General features: G+C 41.2%; 1 protein-coding gene and 2 long non-coding RNA genes across 7 annotated transcripts in view; 2 read left to right on the top strand and 1 right to left on the bottom strand.

Moving 5' to 3' along the window:
- Positions 1-6,174: 6,174 nt before the first annotated feature.
- Positions 6,175-12,987, bottom strand: LOC137471121 (uncharacterized). Its single transcript, XR_010997416.1, has 2 exons — positions 12,425-12,987; positions 6,175-7,143 (listed from the first exon to the last, which is right to left on the bottom strand). It is a non-coding gene; the product is annotated as an uncharacterized lncRNA (long non-coding RNA).
- Positions 12,988-13,494: 507 nt separating this feature from the next.
- RUNX1T1 (RUNX1 partner transcriptional co-repressor 1) overlaps positions 13,495-24,627 on the top strand; it is a 110,371-nt gene continuing 99,238 nt past the window's right edge. Inside the window, exon 1 of one of the 5 annotated variants that reach the window (XM_068185123.1) lies at positions 13,495-13,738. Coding sequence is in view for 1 of the 5 variants with exons in the window: in XM_068185151.1 (XP_068041252.1) it covers positions 13,711-13,738 (28 nt within the window). In the remaining 4 variants the exon portion in view is untranslated. Of the gene's footprint in view, positions 13,739-20,401; positions 20,418-20,808; positions 20,939-24,627 lie in introns of those variants that run through there. The other 4 variants (XM_068185151.1, XM_068185141.1, XM_068185167.1 and 1 more) reach the window with 4 other exon arrangements.
- On the top strand, positions 20,954-24,375 carry LOC137471122 (uncharacterized). The gene is made up of 2 exons (XR_010997418.1): positions 20,954-21,056; positions 22,182-24,375. It is a non-coding gene; the product is annotated as an uncharacterized lncRNA (long non-coding RNA).

Consider the following 24,627-nt stretch of genomic DNA (forward strand, 5'->3'; position numbering starts at 1 on the left):
TGAGATCTTCTTTCATTGGGAAGAAGAGCTGGTAGCTTGTGACTATTAAAGTCTGTCACTGAGAGAAGAACTGGATTCCTCCTCCGTGATTCTTCCTTGGGAGCTATCATTAGACTGCATTTGTTGGGTGGGGATGGGGTGGGAGGCCAGCTATGCTGCCTGGGGCTGAAAGCACTGCACTGGCTGGAGGCTGATCCCCTGCCGGTCACCTTCCGGGTGTTGTGGCTCTTGTTCACACTGTGCTGCTATTTTCTCACTTGGATCTTTTTTATTTAATATGAAGAACACTGGTGAAAATCACTAGGTAAGAGCATAGAACTATGATAATCACTAGAGAATCTGAGAAAATATTTGTAGTGTTAAATACCGTGATCATACACTTTATGACATGGTACCATCATAAACACTTTGTTCTCACCTGAAAGCCTGTGAATCATTTCCCCTCATTTTCTTTCTTATCAGGAACTACAAGTTGCAAAACCAGATCTATTCTTGATTCCTTTTTAAAGAAACTGTGCTTGCCAATTCTGCTGAGTGGTTGAAAAAAGCACACGACTCAAAAATAGTCTATTTGATAGTGTGAGAAACCTTTGAAATGATTTGTGGTATTTTTGCTACAGATCCTATAGTGTTGCATAATGAGATCCAAATAGTGAAACCAGTTTTCCAAGAAAGACATTGAGTTAGTCTGGAAGAATGACCCACCCTGTGTAGGAAGCAAACGTACAGAAATAAAAGAGGCAACAGAGTTTTTCTTCTCTCTTGTCGTAATTTTAAGTTCCATACTTACACAACATGAGTAGAGGAAAAGATGAAGGGAAATGAAGGGAACTCCCAACTCCCTCTACTGGGAAGAACCAGAAGACCTACTGTGGACATTGGTCCTTGTATTTTTGTACATGTATTTACTGTTGCTTTCTCTGAAGATTTTTTTTTTTTTTTTTTTTTTTTTTGTAATTGGGTCATATTTCAACATGTACAACTGATCCTATGTTGCTATCAGCACCCTATTTCTGTGTGACTGCAGGTGCTGCTGCATGGTGAGTGCCATGGGTGGTGTAAATCTGGCTATGAGAAGTTGTCTTTGCTGAGGGGCTGAAGTTTGGCTCTCAGCAGGGAACCAAGGTTACTGTTGGATGAACTCCTTATCAAACTAGTGGAGTGAGGGCCCACAAAGCCAGGAGTACCACCAGGGCAGAGCAAAAGTGGCAATGGTCTTTTTGAGCCTCTATAAAGGTATAAATCCTGTCAAGGAACAGGATCCCCCAACCAGAAGTGGTAGCAAGGGCACTGGGCTCCATTCCATCTGACTGTGGACTGCAGAGCTGAAAAGCCCCACCTGCTCTGAGTGGATTCACACTAGAATGTGCTTTGGAAGGACATTTCTGTGAGAGCAGTGGGGTCACTCCTGAGTATTCCCTGATATAGGCTGATATAGGAAATTAAGAGTTTTGGCAAATAGGTTTGCTCTGAAATCTCTATGACTTTGACACTGAGAATCTAGTACAGTCTCTAACCAATATGTTGGCATATAAACTGAAGCACATTTCGTATTTCTGATTAAAATACAACTATGACTTTGATGACAGACAAGAGACACTTTTTCTCTTTTCCCAAATCTTGTATTCTCTGTTACACTGATTCTCATGGGAAGTACAAGTGCTTGGTAATATGGAGAAGCACTTGCAAATACAATGAAGCAAGTTTCATTTCCTAATTCACAAGGCCAGAATTATTAATATGATTATAGGAAGAGATGTAAACCAAATTATATGTTTTTAAAGAAATACCATAATCGCGCACTGAACATTGTGCCCATCATAGCCACTTGCATCTAGAAGTCACACCTGTGGAACAGAGTGGCACTCTCTCCTTCTTGTGCTGTTTTATGACATCATATCAGAAATTTATTATTTAACAAAATGCAATGCTCTTTGGATTTCCAGACATGAATGTAATCAAATGGCATGTGTGAAATTAAAAACTTAGCAGAAACTGTACAGAAAACTTAGCACAAGGTGTGATGAAGTACACTTTAACGTGAAGAGTAGTGATGTACATGTTAGCACATCAATTTATCCAATGTGAAGTCAAGCAGAAATTATTTATAAATAATTTGTCTTTTTAAAAAAAGGTGATGTTAAGATGTTGCCCTTAACATGTTTGATAAGCACATTCTGATGTGAGTTAAGTCTTTAGATCGATTCAAAATGAATACAGAGAGCCTTGCAGCTTTGATACCAACAAGAACGAACACATCAGAGAGTGCCTGGTATGTAGAATTGTAAAGAACTGACAAACATGACTCACAGAAATCTTAAAGTTAAAAGCCAAGGTAAATTTAAAAAATGTAGGATAAGTGGCACAGCAAGAATAACTTATGAAAAATGAAATCTTCTGTGAGAGAAAGGGAGGGCAGAAGGAAGGAAGGAAGGAAGGAAGGAAGGAAGGAAGGAAGGAAGGAAGGAAGGAAGGAAGGAAGGAAGGAAGGAAGGAAGGAAGGAAGGAAGGAAGGAAGGAAGGAAGGAAGGAAGGAAGGAAGGAAGGAAGGAAGGAAGGAAGGAAGGAAGGAAGGAAGGAAGGAAGGAAGGAAGGAAGGAAGGAAGGAAGGAAGGAAGGAAGGAAGGAAGGAAGGAAGGAAGGAAGGAAGGAAGGAAGGAAGGAAGGAAGGAAGGAAAGGCTTGATCGCCCTTTATCAAGGAAATGGGCCAGAACCAGCACATACACAAGCTAGAGATCCCAGGGTGACTGTGCATCCACACAGATGAAGGAAGATGACAGCTCTCACTCGCAAGTGTGCAGAAGGATTGAATGCTCTCAGGCACCTCCTTATTTTTAGTTGTGGTTTACCTTTACTGTGGATTAGAAAACTCAATCACCAGTATGAAGTAACTGAGGACAGCTAAGCAGATGAAATATAAAGCCAGTGCTGCCAAGCGCAGTTTTGGTTTCCTTGTCCTGACTTCCTTGAGGACAGTGACTGTAGTTTCCACTTTGCTTTGATGATGGGGATCGGGCTGGTCCTGAGAGTTTCAGTTGGACTCTTTGGCTTTAAGCAGCAAAAAGGTGAGACGGGTCTGGGATATGAGCAACTTGAAATTATTTACCATGTAGCCCAGGAGAAATGTGGAAGCAATCTGGAAAGTATTCCTTATGTCTTCATTAAGAACAATGAAAAATAAATTCCCTAATAGCTTTTTCATTTATCTTTCTATATAAGTCTAAATATCTAAGACTAAACTGAAGAACCCCACAGTAGTGGTCAAAAGCCCAGCTGGATAGAGACATACCACATCCTGAATCATCACATGCTGCAGTTATCCCGGCAAAGATCCTATTCTGATCATGCTTCCCCTCTAATAATGTCACTATAGGTAAATCTTTCAAAGAGGTTTTGCACAGTGAACAGAGGAGATAATGCCAGTTTGGTGAAATCTGTCAAATTCAGGAAAAAGTTGTTTAACCCAATTGAAGTGGTGTATGTTTATCTCATGCCAAGTATTGCGTAAAGCTGTATTTTCCACATTTTAAAAGAAATCATTTTAGGATGAGCTACAAATTAGAGCTCAGACCTGAACTGTTTCTTTTTTGACATCAGTTGTGGTGAAAATACCACACAAGTAGACTTAAAAGGTGTTTTATTACTCTTTTCTTGTCAGCAAGAAGATCTAATTCACAATCAACCACATGCCAAAAAACTTACAAGATGCAGGGAGAAACTCAGACAAAGTCTGCTTCATCATGACAGTGCTGAAACAGTGACATCATTCAGAAACACTGCTTTGATCATCAGACTGGCATCACAAATATATCAGAGTTATTCCAAAGGACTTCCTATGAGCCCTAAAGGGAGTTTGTATTTATAGTAATAGGTTATCGGGAGTTTGAGAAACATTGCAACATTAAAGTAAACACAAGTTGTGAAGGTCATGTAAGCTGCTGGACTAAACCAGCAGGAAATACAGGCTATGGCAGTCAGGATATGTGACAGACATGAAGTTAAATGGAGGTGGAAAAAAAATCAAGACTATATTTGAAAAACCACCATATAAAAATATAGCAGAACTGGTGTGGTTCATCAACATGATAAAATTTGAAGCAAATTCATACTTAAACTCTCACTTAAAAGGCCAATATTTTTTATTAACTGCTTAGAACAGACACTGAAAATAAACAGGATAAAGAAAAGGAGTGTGCTTTTGAGAGTTTAAAGGCTCTATTGACTACATTCTCAGTTCTGGCATTTTATGATATTTCTCAGTCTACAGCTGTTTCAGCAGATGCCAGCAGCTATGGTCTTGGTATGGTGCTACTCCAATTACATGGACATGATTGGAAACCTGTAGCTTATTGTTCCAGATAGCTTTCAGATGCCAAAACCAAGCACAATCCAATAGAGAGAGAATATTGGGCAACCATATGGGCACAAAAAGAATGATATAGCATGTTCTTGGTCTTGATAATGTCTAATGACAGCCCCATGATTCCCATTTTATTAATAGGGCACTCTTTAGACTGTAGAGATCATTCACACATTTGAAATACAGACAAATTCCCCTGCTGTAAAATCTGTTCACATTAAGCCCATCTGGAAACTTATGGAGATCACTCTTGTCATTGAAATCACCATCAAAGCCAAAGTTAGCGTCCTTTTGATGCACTGGGATCACTACAGAAACCAGATATGTTAAACTAATTGCATGTAGCTTTTGCACTATTGCTGCCTATTGCTACCCAGGTTTCAGTGATCTATCCTCGCTAGCTCAGGCATTTATCAGTGACCATCCATGGCTTCAGCAGGCAGAGACAGACAAAGTCTAAGACTACTTGCCTGTAATTAACAACTCTTCAGGTTTCCTGTATCTCTTTTCTAAGAATTGTAGTTTGCCCTTTAGTGAAGTTATTACAAAAGAAACATGAGCGACCCTGATATTTACTCGGTTGAAGAGCAGTGTGTAGGTACAAAAGTTCTAAGCAGCTAGCTCCAAAACCTTGGGGATAAAATCGGAATTCTTGTGATGCCTAGGGGAAAAAAAAATCAGAGAAATGTCATATACAACATTTAATGGGAGACTTTAGGAAAGAATAGTGAAAACAGCATCTGAAGTAGAAAAATATCTTGTTGGTTGCTTGAGGTTTCTTGTTTTTCTTTTCTTTCTGTTTTTTTTATTTTAAGATGTGTGGCTATCCTGCTTCTCACTCATTCCACACAGAAGTAAAACACTGAAAAGTTTATATACAATATACCTGTGTGTATATATATGTGTATGTGTATGTGTATGTGTATGTGTATGTGTATATGTATATGTATATGTATATGTATATGTATATGTGAGCTAGATACTCTGTAAGATATACAAAACCTGTGAGGCCTAATTCAATAGCTTTTGTGATGTGGAATAACCCCCGATACACAACAACCAACTTGATGAAAACCTGCCATTTTCTACGGCTCTGCTTAAAGGTGTTCAGATCAACAGATGTTAACTCTAGGAATCCTCAAAATTTCTTCTTTAAAGATTGGAACAAATCCCAAAGTTTATGCAAGCTCATTAGGAAACCTTGTTCTCATATATCTGAATGGGCAAGTATTTTAGATTTCCTTAGTTTTTTTCACTCCCTGTTACTAACCTCTGAAATGCTGATCAAGAGACAGTCATACCACTAAGGAGATAATTTGAAGATAATGAAGAATGCTAAATTTAATAAACAGAAATCTCAAGCTTTGAAACTGGAAATCTGATGGAATCAATTTCAGAGAAGACACAGAAAAAAGAGAAACTGGCTTCATGTTGAAATTCCTGAAGCCTACAATTCATCAGGAACTGCAATTTGCTGTCACGTAGCAAATTTCACTAGAAGATTGTTTATGGATTGAGAAGGTAAAGGGGGGCTTGGGGAGATGTACACTGCTTCCTCAAAACTGTATGAGAAGAGAAACAAACAAAACTGGAAAGCTTCCAGGCAAAAAATGTTACAAAGAGAAGTAGGCCTTTATTAAGTAAAATTTGAACAATTACTCACTGTGAGAAGAGGGAAATACTTACTCACCTTCTCACAGTGAGCCAAACCCTTCCTCAAACTCAAAGACACCACAGTAATATCAGATATGAAGATATTTAATCAGAAATGTTCATTTCTGACACGAGACCTCTCAAAAAGCTTACTTTCTTGTTCAGATGCTTGTAAAGTGTCTGGGGCTGCTGTAAGCTGGACCTTTTGCAGCACATCCTGTAGGTGGTGAAAGCAGCTCTGAAGTCACAGTTTCTTGGGTTTCTTGGATGATTTAAAGACACAGTTTATAAACTGTGTCACTGCTAGCAGAGAAAAAAAAACAAGTCAAAACAGGGAAAGTACTCCTTTCAATATTTTAATATGTTTATATATTGCAGACAGTTTCTAGTTTCTAGTGTTGAAATTTTTCAAGATGCCTTCTAAATTTGACTTACCTGGTTTCTGTTATGTAGGACACAACTATCAAATACAATACATTTATTTTTATTTTTTTTGCCCATGGTTAAAAGGAAAGTAATTATGTAAGAAAAAAAGAAATATGAGCTAAAAAAAAGCATTACTTGAAAATAACAGCATTTTTAGTAATAAGGTTTGTGAGTGTTCTAGTTCAGCTCCTTTCCTAAGAAACCAGTGGTCAAACATGTCAGTTATTCCAGTGAGACAGAATCAGGTTGTTTCTACAGACAGGTAATAAATTATTATGGCATGTCACATGAGGTTTTGACACATGCAGCAGCACCTAATTTCAAGAAAAGTTCCAGCAAACTGATGTAGTATACACCAGAATTCAACTAAAGGTGGCTGAATTTAGCTCTTTAACCATACATCTTGTGGATTTTCTTAGACATTCTCATTGCTACTTTCCCTTTAAAATGTAATTTTGCACATTGCACTGTGTAGTGTTAAAAGTGTTATGTTTATTTCCTCTTTTTTCTATAAATAGCGGGTCTCATACATGCTTTGTTCTTTCTGGATATTTCTGTATTATGGTTTATTTACTTCCTATGTCCTCTTAACTTGCATCTTTAAAAGTATTCAAAAAGAAAGCTTTTGCCAGTGAAAGGGGAAAAATACTTCTCTCTTCTCTAAGACATAATTTTTTTCATTACTTCTACTTTTCCAGTTTGTCTGAAAGGAGAAATAATAAGTGAGTGATGTATCAAAGCATCTTCCCTGTAAGGATGTGCATATGAGACAACATTTTAAGTTGCTATTGATCCGCAAATAACAATTCCTGAGACAACCAGATTTCGTCAGTTTCTTTCTAAAAATAAACCAGGCTTTAAATAGAGTCCAACAAATGCAGTAATATCAGATTCAATTATCTAGCTGAGTTTTTTTCTCAGCAGTTTGGAACATTGAAATACCATCTTTGTTCACTATGATACTTGATTGCTAGGATTTTTTAAAAACATAAAATATTTACTTTATGTTCAGATATATTTTTCAGCTTTAGTGGTGAACTACATCCTCCTTAGTACTTGATTTTTTAATTGCTGTCTTGTGAATTCTAACACAGCCATGGAAGGGCTATATTTGACCAAGCTTTTGATTCACATACAAACAGTAAAAACATATGAGTACAGACACAATACAATGTAAACACAATGTAAAGGGAACTAGAATGCCAACATCTCTAGGTGGCTTGTAGAGTATTTCTGGACTTCTGTGAAGAGTATCTCAGGTTATGGAAAACACATGGATTTTAAAGCAATCACTACAATAAAAGTTGTCTTCAAGAGGAGAATTTTCCTTGTTTTTTTTTTTTTTTTTTTTTTTTTTTTAAGACAGCAGCTTTAAATCCTACCTTTGTTTAACTTAGTTTGATGCAAATATAAACAGTGGTTAGGGGGATGTGGAAAATGCGGTTTCAGTTACATCATACTGAGGTCATGATATTAATAGAGTTCCCAGCTTAGACCAGCTTGTTTTTATTTACAGCTGGAGACATGGAGATCTGTTATACCAAGAGAGGACTTCACCTCTCTTTATGAAATCTGAACGAGACAGATTTTCAATACAGGAGCACGATTGGTATATTGGTTAGTTACAGCTGGCAGGGAAATGCAGTTTTATTCCCAATTTAAGCATGTATGTAAGTGGAATAATGTACTGTCAACATGTCAGTGAAAAAGATAAGAGAGATATGTTGTTAGCCTTCCATATACAAAATGTCACTGTACTTTTTAGGAGATGTAGCACTGAGGGACTATGTATACACAAAAGGAAACCTGGAACAGATCATGCACCTTGGATCCATTACCTCATAGTAGCTGTGCACCATTATGTACATTACAGATGGTCGCTCTCTCTAGTTAAACAGTAGGTATATTTAAAAAGGGATCGCGCTGGCCTTCAGAGGTTGTCCTAAGAGAGGTCTCCCCTTCACCTTGGAAGAAAGGGTCCCTCAGCCAGCAGCTCAACTTTTGAGGGACTTCTAGCAGTGTTTAGGTAAAAGGCTTCATGGCTGCTTATTTTATTACTGTCTGATATTAGATCACTATTGTTTATTGCAGGTGGCTGCCCGGCAGGTGGGAAGTTAGGGAACTGTATGCGTGTGTGTTAGGGCAACGGTTTCCCCTTGTTAGGCGAGGTATCCCGTGTGTGAGTGTGTGTGTGTGTGCTGCGTGGCAGTTAATACAGCACTTATTGCTTCCAGGAACCTCAACAGCAAAATGTTTCCTGCACTTTGATGAAAAACAAATTTGTTATTTCCATTTTGGTGTTTTCGTGTTTGTTACAGAAGAAGTACTAAGCCTGTATTATTTCAGCACTATCTGTTCTCTTGGTTTCAGTACAGACAAAAATATTTCAGCACTAAAGATAAATATTTCATATTTTAAAATACATTTAAATATTACTTTTATGAATATTCAATCTCTATTTATTTGCATAACTAAACCAGAGACAATGGATTTAGACAAGATAAGCTGTTTGCTTCTGTAAAACAGAAACTTTTCAAATAATTTTATCTCTCTTTTTGGTTGGTGTGCTTTATTTAACCAGCAGGTTTTTTTTTCTTGAAAAGATCTGGGCTTTAATAAGAAGACATATTTCACTGAAAATGAGTGACAAAGCTGCCATTCCCACAAATGACTGCCAATATATTATTTTGTTTATGTGATCTTTCCAAAATTACCCAGCTCCCCTTTTTCTGTCACTGTGCACATATTCTTCAGCAAAGTGCTTCAGAATGCTGCAAAATTAAAGTGGTTTTCGGACTCATGATGATGGCAAAAGGCAAACAAGCAAGCAAAAAGTATCTTTAGCATATAATTTAATTAAGGAATATCCTGAATAAATATACATGAAGCAGAGATAAATCTATCCCATTAGAAAAGAAGATGTCAAAATGTGTATCAGCGGAGTTTATAACCTTTGGAAAGTAGATAGTCTTTTTTTTTTTTTTTTTTAATTTGGAAAGAACTTACTACATTTTCCTCACTACTAAAGGGTAAACAATAGTGTGCGCAGAAAGAAAGGCAGGTAATATGTCAGCTCTTGCAGCATGTACATCACCTAGTGGACATGCTTTGCATACTAAAGGGTGGGGATGGGGATCTATCCTGCTAACGCATATTTTCTGCTCATGTTATCAAGTGTTAATCCTGGTGTGTGTTTTCCACACACGTGGAGCTGCAAAGCGCACCCAGCAACTTGTGGCTCACCTGTCCCAGCCCTTGCCAAGCCCCAGAGAGGGGGCAGCATTTCTGCAACACAGCACTTCTTTATGTCTTTGCTGCTTTTCTGTGCAGGGGTCAAAGTAGGATTTAGCCTGCACTCCCAACTAAACCAAAAATGATTTTCTGAAGAAAGTGCATGCAACAGTGGTGTAATCCTGCAGCAGACTCCATCCCGCTGCAATCCTCTGCACTGCACAACCTACAAAACGTGTTCAAACAGACTGAGGAGAAAATGAAGCGTGGCCCACACGAATATGTAAAATACACTTTCAAATTAGAGGGAAAATTGGAAAGATATGGTTAAGGCAAAGGTTTGTGAGTTAAAGCTATCAATGATCCAGCTTAGCATTCTATCTGACTATCTATTAGTTTTACACAAATATTTACTGCATCGCTCCATCCAAATGAGAGCTTCTCAAGAGAATGCTGTGGTAGCTACCTACAGCCCTGATCCGGATGCCAAGGCCCAATCCAGCTTCGGCAGGAGCAAACAGCGAGATCCTTGTGCACTTCATGGATTCTGAAAGCAAGCTTTTGGAAGTGGAAAACACATTTGTAGCGGAACATCCGTGAAAAAACAAGGATGGACTTAACGTCTGCAGTTTGACTGGAAAAGTGTTTGAGGAGCATGAGCTCTGAATGGGAACATGTGACAATATGTAACACTCTGAGCTGCAAGGCAGTGACAATTAAGAGGGACATACTTGTCTCTATTTTTAAACAGCAATGAGGTGAGTTGATATTTAAGTTCTCTTCCAAGAATTTCAGTGCAGATGACTGCCCATAGTATAATTATTCACAGTAAAGACTGAGCCATGTTTCAGCTCTAAACATTTGATCGGTCTCTGTATAATCAAAATATAGTCAGATTTGGACAGCCTAGCAGGATATTTCTGACTTCCATGTGCAACTACACTTTAACCAGCCTTTCTCTCACACAATGTCACACAGTGATACACAGTGTAAATCCTTCATATGTCAAATCAGACATGGCATCTACAGTCTGCAGAAAAAATCTGCAGGGTGTAAAGTTACCAAGTATTTGTGAGGTATACTGTGAGGCTGCATTTTTTTTTTTCCTTCCTGAAACCTGAATTCATCTTCCGAAGAATGTGTTTATTTTTCCTGTTTCACACAAAAACCACATCTACTTTCTCTGGGAAATAAACAGAGAAAAGAAAAAGGTATGGATAAGAGAAGTTTGCAATAAGCCAGACTTCAAGCATCAGCTTTGCAATATAATGATAAGACTCAATGGTTACAATCTTTTGTTATTTAGGAATCATGTCAATTCTCCCAGCATGTCTAAGAAAAATATAGTTACCACGAAGTAGTTGGCATTTAACGCTCTCTACTACACTCCATTATCTGAGAAGGTTTTGTCCTTACTGGGAAAAGTGAGAAATGTCAAATAAGATGAGCCAGAGCTGGGAGTTTAAATAGGTGATTTCTATATTTTTCTCATTATGAAATGAGACCACAGAAGTCTATAAACTTCATGGATATTAAATTGCTAATAGTTCAGATTAGATTTTCCAGAGTTTTTAAATCTAAGCTGATGCTAGTCCACTAATTTGAACAGTAATGCCTAGAAAGTTGATTGTTTTTTTGGAGTGAATGTACACACCAAAGAGGAAGCATTGTAGGGTTTTTTTTAAAGCTGTAAACTGAGAATTAGGAGTCAGTGTTCAGTCTGTGACACTTTATCAAAACATGGTCTGAGACCACTGGCAAACCTCTTCTTTATTTTTCACCTTACACATAGAACAATTGGAATGAAAGTATCATGCCACAAAGATTTTCAAACTAAAGTTTCTAAATCTGCTGAAGAAAAAAGAAGCCTTGTAAAATGTGCTATCTTTAGGTTATTTTTAAATATTTGAAGATACTTTTTAAAAGATTCTCCCATAATTTTGGCTTTGAAATAGACCTCTGTAAAACAGATAGTTTTTAAATTAGAAATCAATGCCAGACTTGGTGGCTGCTCACCATCTTTGTAAACTGAAATCACAGTAGACCAAAACATGTCCTGATTTATGATCTGTAGAGCTGAATTTACTCCAAATTCGACCCTGGATTACAAGATACTGACCAATTCATTAAAGCTCCATATCCTGATATGTCTGCAGAAAAGGTAGCCTTATCCAGATAAAAAAATATATTTTAAACATATTTTCAAAATCTACCAAAATTCCAAAGCCAGCAACAGATAAATATATGCAGATAAATATAGATAAAAATGTTTCCCCCCTTTTGGAAATGTGTATGCCTTTATAATAAACACACAGAATGCTACTTTGCATTCAATAGGCCTATTTAAAATTAACTATTTGTAAATTTGCAAGATCAGGCCTATAGTGTATGTGTGTGTGTGTGCGTGTTTGTACGTGTATGTACAGGAATAAAGAAGGCAGCTTGATTAGAAGTTCTATTCCATGCTCACTCTTTTACTTAACATCTGACATTGGAAAAAATGAAGCTAAATGTTCCAGCATTTCTGACAGTCCAATCCATTATCTGTAATCTGAAAAAAAGCCATGTACTTTTTTACAGTGAAGCAAATGTAAGAATTTTTTTTTTTTTTTTTTGTGGAGACGCCTTCTTTATATGGTGACAACATGATAGCAGAGATACCAGCTTGCTGTAGATTGTGTGAGTGACAATAATATTCTCTGCAACACATAGAAGGGAATAACTGATGAATCGGAAAATATATGGATGCCTACCGAAATGATTATGTAATGAAACACGAAGTCAAACGGTGGCATGCTTCTATTAATTGTAGATGATAGTAATTAATTTTCACTGCAGTTGTGATCATGTCGCTGCTTTCAGAAGAATCCAGAATCCCCTTCCAGGAAAGTGTGAAATTGCATCTGGGTTCTTCAAGCCATGAAAGACTATAAATTTCTTTTAAAATAAGAGAGGGAGGCCTTCCTCGATACTGTACTTTAGAAAGAGGAAAAAACAAAGGGAAAAAGAAAATGATAATTGTTTTCTCTAAGGCTATTATCTAATGCAAAAGCAAACAGTCTGACTGGAAATCAGCTAACAGAAGGGGATTAGAGAGTAGATCTGAGAGTGGCTTGATTTCTAGCACTGCTGTCTCTTCACACAGTGATGAGACACAGGCAGAGCAGCCAGGAGCTCTCCAGATGGCTAGAGAAAGTGTTTGTCTTGGGTTACTGCAGGGCAGTCTGGACTCCTAAAGCCGGGGAGGCATCATTAGGGAGCAAGTTAGATGTCCACCCAGTAAAAGCGAGCGAAAGAAAGAAAGAGTAGGCAGGCTGCCCGAGAGGGACCACGCTCGCCTATTGTTAACATATACTTGACCCCCACTAACCTCTTCACGACACAGATGTCTCCTACCTCTATCACCTCCCACTGCTTTAAGCCCTCCCCCCCTGCACCTGGGTAGCGGGGCCGGCCCGGCTGCCGGCAGTATGCTGCCTGCCTCGCGCGCTGCCTGCTAGCGGGAGCCGGGCGCAGCGGAGCGGCGGCGGCGCAGCCTCGGGCGGGCGGCGGGCTCGGCTCGGCACCGCACCCCCGGCTCGGCTCCGGTTCGCCGCGGGCTCAGCTATGCGTCGGCTGCTCGGGGACAGGCAGAGACCCCGCCACTGACAGCGGCCGCTCCCTGCGCTCCACATCACGTTTGTCTGAGGCGGCGGCGGCGGCAGCAAAGAGAAGGACCTGGGCATTAACTATCTCGACTTGGAGACTTTGCTTTATTTTTGGTTCTTGTCCTTTCCCGTGGAACCAGTAGTCTCTCTCGAGCTGATCCTCCTTTAAAAAAAAAAAAAGAGCGAGAGAGGGTGGTGGGGGGGGAAGAGCAGCTGGAGTTTCTCCTCAGCTCGTTTTGACTTTTGTGGACGTGGATCATCTGGACTGGGAAGGGAAGCCGCGCGGCGCTGCTCTCCCCTTTCCCACCCCCTCGCCCCTCCAGCAGCCTGGGCTGCCGTCTCTCCCCCGAGCAGGACGGGAACTTTTATTTGCAGCTCGCAGCCCGTGGCGAATGGTGGGCATCTCCGGTCCTCTGCAGTGTGAGTACGAGCGCGGGCAGGGCTGGGCAGGGCGCGCCGGGGCGGGGGGAGCCCGAGCCCCTTTTCTTTCCCTTTCTCCTCTCCCGCAGGGCTCCCCGGGCTCTGAGGGGCTCCCGTGGCTGTAACTAACCCAGGCGGACCGGGGCTGCTGCTGTGCCCGGGCCAGGTTAGCGCTGCATGCAGCCTTACACGCTCTGTCCCCGGCTTACAAACTAGCACCCCGGATACTGCTCAAGAGCTCAGAAACCAAATAACCCAGTTTTGGCAGAAGATAACCATCACAGGCATATATTATAGCAAAGCGTCAGATTTCTGTCTGGATTTAGGACTTGCCTTTTTCCTTCCTGCCTCCCCTCTCTCCAGGCTCTAGCGTTGGCCAGTGTGAGTTGGAGTAGCTGAAATATTTCTGATGGTATTGTTTTGTTTCGCTTGTTGTCTCACTGCAATCATAGGTTTGTGCAGCACTGGCAACATCTTTTCGGACTATTTTGAAAGAAATATTTTAGGCGGTTCATGTCTCCTTTAGCTGCTCCGCGGTCTTGCAAGTAGCTTGTTTACTAAAACGACAGGCTAACGTTAGGGATTGCATTTCTAAAACTGCCATACAATGTAACTGTGTCATCTCCTCTGGCTGTGCTGAAGGGTTCAATTCCATAAATTCGTAACCGACCACTGACAAGGGAGATTAGAAGGATGAAAACCACATTCCCGGCCATTTAGACAAGCCTTTGACTTTTGCAGAGTTCGAGTCCTTTTGATAGTGCCAAAGTTGAGAAATTTGGTTTAGTGCAGGGAAGGATTTGCCACGCTAGCAGGAGCACCCGTGACTCCGTTTCACAGTTAATTTATAGCGACCTAGCTGTCGTTCTTGTGCTCTGCTGCCCTAGATGTTAGAGAGAAACCGAAAGTACCTAATCGGACGCAGCTCTTAAATCGTTCATGCTGCAACCAGGAGCTAAAATGTTGCTTCCCTCAGTTCACTGATGAGTTTAAAGGAGGGAGCGCGAGGGTATGGGGGGCCGAAGCAGCCTCCCCCTCCTGCCCCCCAGGTTGCAGCCGGAGCCGGGCGCGGCGGGACCGCCCTGCCCGACCGCAGCCGGAGGCTCTCCGGCATCGCCGCTGTGGGGAACAGACTCCTCGAAGGCGCTCGGGTTTCTCTGGCAGAGCAGCCCTCCATGTTCCGATCTGCAGCAGGCTCTGCCCGCCACCCCGTCTTACCTCGGCCATGCCCTAAATCACGGCAGGGAGACGATCCGTCTCTTGCAGCCGCCCGCCCGTGACGCCCGGGAGCCGGCAGCTCCCGCCCCACGGACAGCTCGGGAGCGGGCTGCGGTCTGCTGAGTCCGCGGCAGCAAGTCTGACCGAAAGAGCTGCTTAAGTTTTCCACTGACAATCGTAGCCGGGCGGGAAGCGCCTGCCTTCGCTTGCCAGAGCGGCCCCAAGGTGCGCTGTGCAATGCTGAACGCGGTGAGGGCACAGCACGGCGCGGCAAGGGCTGGGCAAGAATGGCTATATGTCTCTTAAAATCAGCCTGCGGGAGCTGCCGGCTGTCTCTGGGAAAGCAGCAAGTGCCAAACGCTTGGCTATTGGCGCAGCCCTGGCTAACTGGAAGAATGTCTTGTGAGTCTTGGTATGTACAGCCAAGCGTTTGCTCCAGCAAGTACTCCTGTGCTTAATGTAACGCTGACCCCTTTAACTTTTAACATCGCTTCTCCTAATTAATCTGTTCAGGCCCCAGACTTAAATGGCTGTCCACAGCTGCTGCAAATTGATTTATCCCCTGATGGTGGTCCGAGTTGCTGACCAAAGCAGGATTTTTTTCCCCTCCCCATTTTTGGTCTACTAATCTGTTTTGACTTATTTCCTACTTACAGTAATGCTTGAATGCTTTTTGAAGGACTTAGAAAATATCTTCCATTGACATGTAACTAGAAACATAATTATTGTATTTGTAAACACAATATGTTAGGGCTAAGGGTGAGTATAATTTATTTAACTATACCCTTGAAGCCTTACATTTCCATCTCAATTTCTGCATTCTGACAGAAGTAATGGAAAGTTTAAATAAGCAACTTTGTTAATTGCAGTTTGAGGCAAGATGTGAAAGACATTTTTAGAGTTGAATTCTATTGTCCAGGTTTTCTGTTCAGCTTTTCTGTTAACGGCTTAGTGAATCTGGATAGCCGAGAGGATTGAAACTGGTTTCTAATGGTTGTTAAAGCTGATGCTTGACCTTTCCATGGGAAGTCTGAAAACCTCATTCAGTTTATTCTGGGCTGATTTCCTTAGGAAATTCAATACGATCAGGGAATTTCCTTCAGCTCGGCTGAATGGTAAAAAAGTTACTCCATCTTGTTTATGCATTCTGGTTTTAGCACTAGGTGTTTCTGTGGCTCCCCTTCAATAGGAAGATAATAGGAAAAGACATGAGTATGGCTCATTCATAACTATACAGTCTGAAAATATGAAGTTGGCAAAGGCTTTGTTAGGTGTGAGATTCACTGCAGATTTGCTGTGAAGGTTTTCAGTTGGGAACTTACAATAACTATGTTTGGTAATTGATAACTTTCTTAAGGTCAGTTTCATCATATCTGAACCTTCAGTAGAATTGCTACTATTTTCAATTAATGAGTCATTTTCCTTTGCTGTCATGGGAAACTCAGCCATGCATCAGTGCAAGAAAACACCAAACTCCACCAAAAATCCAACAGACTCTTGAATCCGTTTGTGACTCTAGCAAGCTGGAGCCAGGCGAGGGGTACAAGAGATGATAGCAGGACTTCTTTCTGTCCTGTGCTTGGAGAAGGGTGAGCGGCTGGGTTCTTGAGCCATGAGCATGCTGTAGGGAGACAAGAACCATTCTGTTTGTAATGGAATGCAGACAGCAGTGTTAGGTCACTGCTTCCTGGCAACTGCTGCACAAGTTGTTTTTCTTCAAAGGCTTTGAGCTTTAAAATAGTTTCCAAAATCTTTTTAAGTAAAACACTGCCTTCTACCATTTTTGACCACCTTAACGGTAACTTGTTTCATGCCTAAATAATGGACCAGTAAAACATCACACGGTATCTCTCATCTGTGTATGCTTAACACTATGTATGCCTGTGTGCACATGGAATTTTATACAGGGAGTATTGTTTTTGGAATAATGGGGGAGAAAAATAGCTCCACCTGGAGTGCTGGTCAGTGGATAGTCAGTTCAGGACATTCTTCCCTGTCAAATCCTGTTTCTCACTTCTCTGAAACGAACTTCAGACGACAGGCGTTTAATGTGAAGCTCGCCTCACTGAGGTACTGTGCAGACTGCAAACTCCTCATTGCCAGACGCTTTGGGTGAAATAGGCATCTGCAGTGTTTGCATTGGGGGTGATGGGAGAAAGGGCTTGCAATTGTCATTTTCAACTTTGAAATCCACTTGCCACAGTCCATTACTGTTAAATCTTTAGCTAGTTGAATAAGGATATCAGTATGTTGCTATTGCAGGAGCTTCAGACTTTTTTAGATTGGGGGGTGGAGGAGAAGGTCTTGTTCTTTGTTCTGTAGAAACTTAAGTTGTCATGTAGAGATCAAGAAGACTTAATAGCTGAAATAAAACATGAATTTGGTGTTCTGAAGGGGCCATTTCTCATGGCTTGGCTAAAGAAATGTGAAAAGATAATTGTTTTAATCTGAATACATTAAAAAAAACTTAATCCATGTAGTTTGATCCATGCTCTTTTTCATACAGCCTTTAAAACAACGTATAATATATAAGTAGTTGAAACTGACACTGAATTTAGTAAAAGTAATGAGAGTGTAAATACTTAAAACATTGGCTTCCAGGTTACATTGTCTTCATGATGTTTCACATCAGAGATCTAAAACAATTGATTTAAAAACTGAACTTTTAAGGCAGTGGGTCTTGGTTTTCCACATAGATGTTCCTTTTTAAAGACCTGCATTTAAAATGCAGTTATCCTGTTCTTACTATAAACTTTATCAGTTTAATATATGGTAGCACAAATACATCAGGAAGTAGCAGACTGTGTGGTTTTGTGGATAAAGAAAAATGAACAGCAGCCATAAAATCAAAGTCTGTTCTATCCAGTTCTTTAAAAGCTTATTTTTATTTCCTCCCCTCCAAATTTTCATCTGAAAGACAATGACTTTCATCTTCATTTTTTTTTCTGCCATCGATATGAAAGTTTCCAAATAACGTTTAGACAACAGTGGACATTTTATTAAAGTAAACATTAGTTCAGTATAATGGAGGTAATTGTAAGTGATAAGAGCAGAGCAGGTTATCTGTGTGTTGTTTAAACAGAAGGAGCTATTTTGCACCATTTCCAGTAGCCATCTGTAGAGGAGAAGGGTTTGCACCTGTCTGTCCACACTAATTATAGATTAGGTCCAAAGAAATGAAATTCGAGTAGCCTTTCTCTTAATGAAATCCATGGTGATTTTATTGTAAATGTGTTTTGTGTACAGACGGTGATGGTTTGTCTGTGAGTAAAATAAATTGCTGTATGGCTGTTATGTACTTGGAGTTGTAAAGCAGGATACTGCTGCATTAACAAAGGTCCTGAATAAAAATGCAGTGCTCCATCTAAGTCCTAGGCTTCAGTGATGTCTCTAGCTAGGCTTAATCAAAAAGGTTCACTGTAGGCACAGTTATTTAGGGGTATGTTTCAGGGTAGACTTTTCAGTTATCATCACTTACATGTCAGTGTGCTGGCATGTAGGTGGTCCTTTGCCTGAAATATGAGGCAGAAATGGTTTCATGTTAAATATGTACACATATACATGCAGACTGTGTCAGAAATAGTTTCCTGTGGCTTAACCTATATTATTAAAAAAAAGTGGAGTGAGAAATGCATTCTGAAGTAAAAGGTCACATGAATTTCTACCACATCTGTTTATAGTAATTATGAACATAATTAACATAAGAATTACAAGTGAGGTAATGACAAGCTGAGCTATGAGATATTATGCCATAATGGTCATATGTTGGAATTCTCACATTATAGCACACTAGAATTCACATATTCAATGCAAGAAAGAAAATGTTAGATTTTTATCTATTTTAATGCTTCAAAACTTATCTGCCTGGGGCAGATGGACTTTCTGCTTTAGAGGAAGGTAACCCATTATTACAAGAGAGAGTCAGTTGAAATTAAGATTTCTAGCCTGCAGCTTGGACTTAGAGACAGCTGTGCTTATGGAACGCCACTTCTGTTATACATTTGTATTCTGATTGTATTTGTTTTATTAATACACATTGTTTTATTTTTAAATGTGTTTTCACAGCAAACTGCTTACATTAGGGAGGACCCTGGATTGTTTTTTTTTTTTTTTTTTTTTGAGTTTTGTGATTTGAGTAATAAAAGTATGGTCAACATAGACATAAGATGCACATGGTGGCTCTGCAAGATGAGAATCTCGCAGATCCTAAATTAGTTCCTAAATCATGGCATGATATGTTCAGGGAAAAGGTCTGTAACAGAAATATGAAAAAAAGAGCAGTCTCCAATTTGTGTGTAATAGTTTGATATAATATATGCAGAAAGAAATCTCTGTATTACCTTGCAGGTTGAATTAATTGATAAGTCACTTTTCTTTAGAAATGTGTAGAACATGCCATTAAATTTAGGAGCTAAGGTTTCAAACAAGTTGACTAACTTTTGTAATATGACCTGTCTGATTACCTCCAAATATGGTTGTCACGCAACTGACAACTGGAGGAAGTTCAGGGAGAAGTGGCCCTTCTTCAGGGTAAAAATACTGGCTGAGGAATGCACAGTAAATTTGACATGTGAAAATCAGTTTGCCTTCACTGAAAAATCAAGGTCCTGGTTTTGCGATAGGAACATTTGGCCAACTGCTGTCTTTCCAAGGCTAAACATATAGAGTGGTTTATGAAAAAAAAATATTACCTTGTGCTATGTCTCAGTGATACCAAGAGGTTTTCCCATTATTGGATTAGTGGAGGATTTGTGACAGACCCCTTTTTTATCTGACATTCATTGCAGTGACACGATTTTCACACACATGCCCTTCCCCCATCTAGGTTCTGGTTTTCATTTTGTATTATGTGTCAAATTCCCTTTATTCCTTTTCTTGTGGAATAAACTGCTATCTTGGACGAGTGATTTTGGAAGGAGTTTTGCACTGAACAATGCCAGTCTCACTTCAGCGTTCTATCATTTTCCTCCTCCCTCCTTCGTGCAATGGAAATGCATTTCCTAACAAATAAGTGTTGATTCCCAGGGAGAAACATTTTAGAAACTTTAAAACCTGGGCGCATAGAGTCCCTGGTGCTGGCATAGCTATTCTGCTGGCTGCCTGTGCTTACGGTAGGCAGGCCAGGCCACTTTGCTGTCTCCTCTTTCCACGCCTCGTGCTAACCCTGTGCTCTTGGATGAATCCCGACAAAACAGCCCCTCAGTTTTCGCAGAACCTGCCTTGTGAAGTGTAGGGACCTGCTTCTCCTTATCGCTCATTCTCTGGTGAATGATGCCACCACTTTGTAGCAGCAGTGGTTCAGGCTCTTATGGCAACGGTGACAATAAGCAGGCTGGATTAGGTAGGGACTTGGCCAAACTGGGAGCGCGTAGAGCCTGTGACTGTACTGGGCCAGCGGCCGCCGTGCTCCGTGCAGGAATTAGGCACGGTCTGCGAGGGGGGAGCCGGGCTGCAGCAGCAGGTATGGCCTGTGAAATGAGAGCCGGGCTGGAGGCAGTCACAGGCACGATCGCCTCAGAGGAGGTGATGGCGACCTCCGGCAGAGGAGCTTTAGGGAGCCAGCGCTGCGGACCCCTGGCAGGGTCCTTATCCCGGAGAGGTGCTGGGCAACTTCCAGGGCCGGAGCGGGGCCGGACGCCGGCCAGAGGGCAGGCACACGCAGACCTGGGCACCGCCGCCTTCTCCCCCGGTGGGCGGCGCGGAGGTGGCGCCTGTCCTCGTGCCGGGCGCGGCCTCCCCGGGGACCCCGGGCCGGCTCCAGCCCCGCTCCGGCCCCGCTGCCTCGCACATCCTCCGGCCACCATCTGGGCCGCGCTGATACCGTAATCGCCCCGATGCACGCCGCCGTGCCGCTCCCCCCGCGCCGGCGGGGCCGCGGAGCCGCGATGCTCCGTCCTTGCGCCGCAGATAAGCCGCGAGGCGCGTGAGGCGCACAAAGCTCGGGCCGCGCCGGCGCCTCCTCGTCCCTCCCGCCGCCGGAAGGTAAAATCTCCACCCGCGGGGGGACACCCCTCGCCGCCTCACACCGCCCGGCCCGGCCCGGCCCGCTCCGGCTCCCTCGGCGCTGCGCAAGTCGATAGGCGCAGGGAGAAGTGAAGATGTAACCACTTATTATCTCCCCCCGGAGCGGGCGGGGGATTTACGGACAGAGATTAACCGGCGGGGAGACGGGATCTGCCTTTTGTTGTGCTGCCTCCCCCCGCCCCCGGGCAGCTCCGAGGGGAGAGGAGCGGGGCTCGCCTGCCGCGCTGGCCGCGGGGAGGGAGGAGGTGGCCGCAGAACAAAGGTGGTGACTAAGGGACCCCAGTTTAAACACAGCCCACAGGAACAGAGAGTGCCATGTCTGGCTGTCTGGCTGGACGGGGTGGAGGAGCCCCGGCCTGGGGTGGCAGCGGGGCCTGTGACAGCCCCCGGCCTGTCATGCCCGGGCATCCACCGCTCACTCCTGGAGTGGTTTCAGTGAAGGCGCCTAACTTCCAAAATCCCCGCAGAGGATGACACCGGGCTTCAGGAAAAGTGGCCTCTTTGCTCTTTCTTTTTTGTTGTTTTGGATGGACTTCTGGTGGTGCTTTTTAAGCTCTCTTCCAGATTAAATTGTATGCTCCGTGTGTGCGCACACGGTGCTTTAGAAAACGGCTTTAAACAATTACCTTTATATTTAAAAGTTTGAAATATTTATACTGCCGTTTCACTTTGTCAAGTGTTTGCACAGATAGATATATAGATATGATCTGGTAACTAAAAGCCTAATTAAAATTTGTTTAAAGCCGGGGGCGCATGTATTCTTGTTGACAGCAGCAGATCGATAGGGTAAGACAATAGAGCCCCATTATTTTACTTCCATTGACTGAACATATTGACATTTCAGGTTTGCGATTGCCTCAGTGAGCATGATGAAACACTGAAATTCATGAACCAACTGTCTGGAGTGGCACATATATTACTGTATGTCATCTCTGCCTTCAGGTTACCTTATCACTGAAGCAGAATGGTAATGGATGGCAGCAGAGTACTTCAGGGGGGTAAGGGCTCTATCAGTTAAGAAGCTGACACATAGCAGGTTTCAGGAGTATCTTTAATTACACCTAGAATTATGTACAAAGGAAGATGGTCCTTGTTACCTGCTGCTGCGCTTCAGAGTTTACAGGTTCAGAAGCAGACAGGATAACAAGGTACTTATGTGTCATCTTTTATATACATGACTTGATACCTTTAACTTTTGCAGGAGCCCAAGGATTTCTGGTTTGTGCTGTTTGCATGCTCGCCATGTTCACCAATGGCAGCCTCTCAACCCAGTCTTGATGCTCAAGTTCCAGAGCATCTGCTAGACCTTCTCCCAGTCTGAAGACTGCAAAGGAAACAAAGAACAACTTTGAAATAAATAAATGCCCTTTGAGTTTCTCTCCCCTCAACATGTTCAAACGACACTGCTTGGGGAATTCAATGCAGCGAGACTATAGTGGAATGAAACATACATGCATATATGTATAGCTATATATATACACATACACACACATTTTTCCCTTGCTATAAGCACCATAAAAAGAAATGTCTGTGCAATATGTGCACATGAATGCATAATTGTATATATCTGTTTATATGATTGCATATAAATGCATATATAAAGAAGACCCCTGTCTGCAGAGCATGAAATGTGTTTATTATTTCAGAGGCTTTCACATCATCTTTAAATCTAGCTGACTGTAGAATGAAACCCATCAGGGTAATGCAGAGATAGAGACTGAAATTAATTTAAAGTAGACAAAGAGCAAATACAGAAGAGCCGTTATGATTTAACTAATTTTTAAAAGTGGACTGAAAATATAAAATTTATTTTGTGTGCCATCTACTCAGCAATTGTTGCCATCAAGTGGACTGCCGATGCCCTTTAAGATGGTAAAAAGAAAACTAGTCCTTTATACCATTTTCCTGAAAATGTTAGGTTTCTGTTTGATCAGCAGGTGCTGTTGAGATGAAAGGCATGTGTAAATTTTCAGAAGGCCAAAAGTGTCAATTCAGAAAAGGAAAGTGATAAGAGAAAATGCAATCAGTTTTCCTGTTTTCAATTTGTGCAGGATTTGAAGAGCTGTTTTGTTAAACTGCTACATCTGCTCCAATATGAATATTGAACTACTTCCACTAAAAATAACACCCTATAATTTGGAAGCCATTGCAATCTTTTGTTAATGCAAGTGGGTTATTTGAAAAAAAAATCTATTCTGAAAAATCTCCTGCCTAATGTGCATTTTTGTTTATCGGCACTTTTATCTTCAGCAGATAAAATGGCATTATGCAATTAGGACCATATCTATTTGAACTGGAAAAATGACACTGGATAGCTGAATGTCACTATGTTGGTAAAAGGATTTAACTTGTACTTTTGAAATAATTTTATTAATAAACTATGATTGTATCTTAAAATGACATGTGGCTGTTTCCCCATTGCAGCAATACAGCTTTACTTACTACTGAGGACCTTGAGCAATGTGAAGGATGTTCAGTATATTACACAACATTCTTTGGCTTGTTTCATTCCTGATACACCTGCAAATCTTAAGTTTAGGATCATAAAGGACATTTTAGTTAATGGGGATTTTGGAGTAACTTTTTCCATGGTAAATGAAATGATGGAGTCATATTTGAATGCATATATACAAAACTATTCATGGTTGTGGAGCTGTTAATCCAAGTTGGTTCTGTGACTTGGAAAGCATAATATTGGTAGAACATACATTTTCTATCATAAGCATCTCTGGAAAACATAACACTGATGCTTCTTAAAAAAAAACACCACCAAAAAAAACCTGACAATAACCTAATGGTAAAGATATGTGTTTGTTAATTTTTTAAATAAGGATCTAAAAGAAGAATGGATAATTCATGTTTAAATCTATAGAGCTCTGTGTACTTAATGTAACTAATGGTGCAGAATAGAATGAGAGCTTTTATTGCTTTATTTCAACGTAGCGAATTACCTGGTTTTAATATTAGAATGGGTTTTAGCTGTTGAATTCTAATCTAATCTAGTAGTCAGGAACTAATATTTTGGTAGGTGTCTGCATGGGAAAGGGCCTTGCTGATGCTTCTGTTTGGTTTTGCAATTGAATTTATACACTTTTGACCTTGGGGGATTTTCCTCAAAGTGATCTACAGATCAGAAATAATTAAAATTCAATAAACTGAAATTTAAATATAGAATGGATTCTGTGTGAGATCCGTGCTTGTGGTAGGTTGTCTAGAAGTCTGTGGCATGTCTACTTCATAGTTTGTATTCCCCAGCATAACTGTGTGCACACATGTGCATAAATTTATGTTGAATGACAGAGAGATAATTATTTATACAGATTTTATCCAAAACTCTGTGCTCTCCTGAAACATAACAAAAAGCCTCCCTCCCCAGAAGAGTGTTTACATCCCGTGACAGTCACTAGATTCAAATCTTCTCAACATGAAAGTTGTTTCCTTTCCTCCAAACCTTCTTTTCCCCAACAAAGCTAACCCTGTTAAACCTCACCTTCTGTGGGATGTATACATAGTTATAGACATATGTACGAGAAGTAAATATTACAGAAAACATGGCCGATTGGGGCAAAATGTCTGTAGCCTTAAATAGCTGGTGATATCTGCCAACAGCAGGAGCGGCGCTGAGGAGGCCCTACCTCGGCTGACCC

The sequence above is a fragment of the Anomalospiza imberbis genome, chromosome 1 (assembly GCF_031753505.1).
Source record: "Anomalospiza imberbis isolate Cuckoo-Finch-1a 21T00152 chromosome 1, ASM3175350v1, whole genome shotgun sequence".
Classification (NCBI taxonomy): domain Eukaryota; kingdom Metazoa; phylum Chordata; class Aves; order Passeriformes; family Viduidae; genus Anomalospiza; species Anomalospiza imberbis.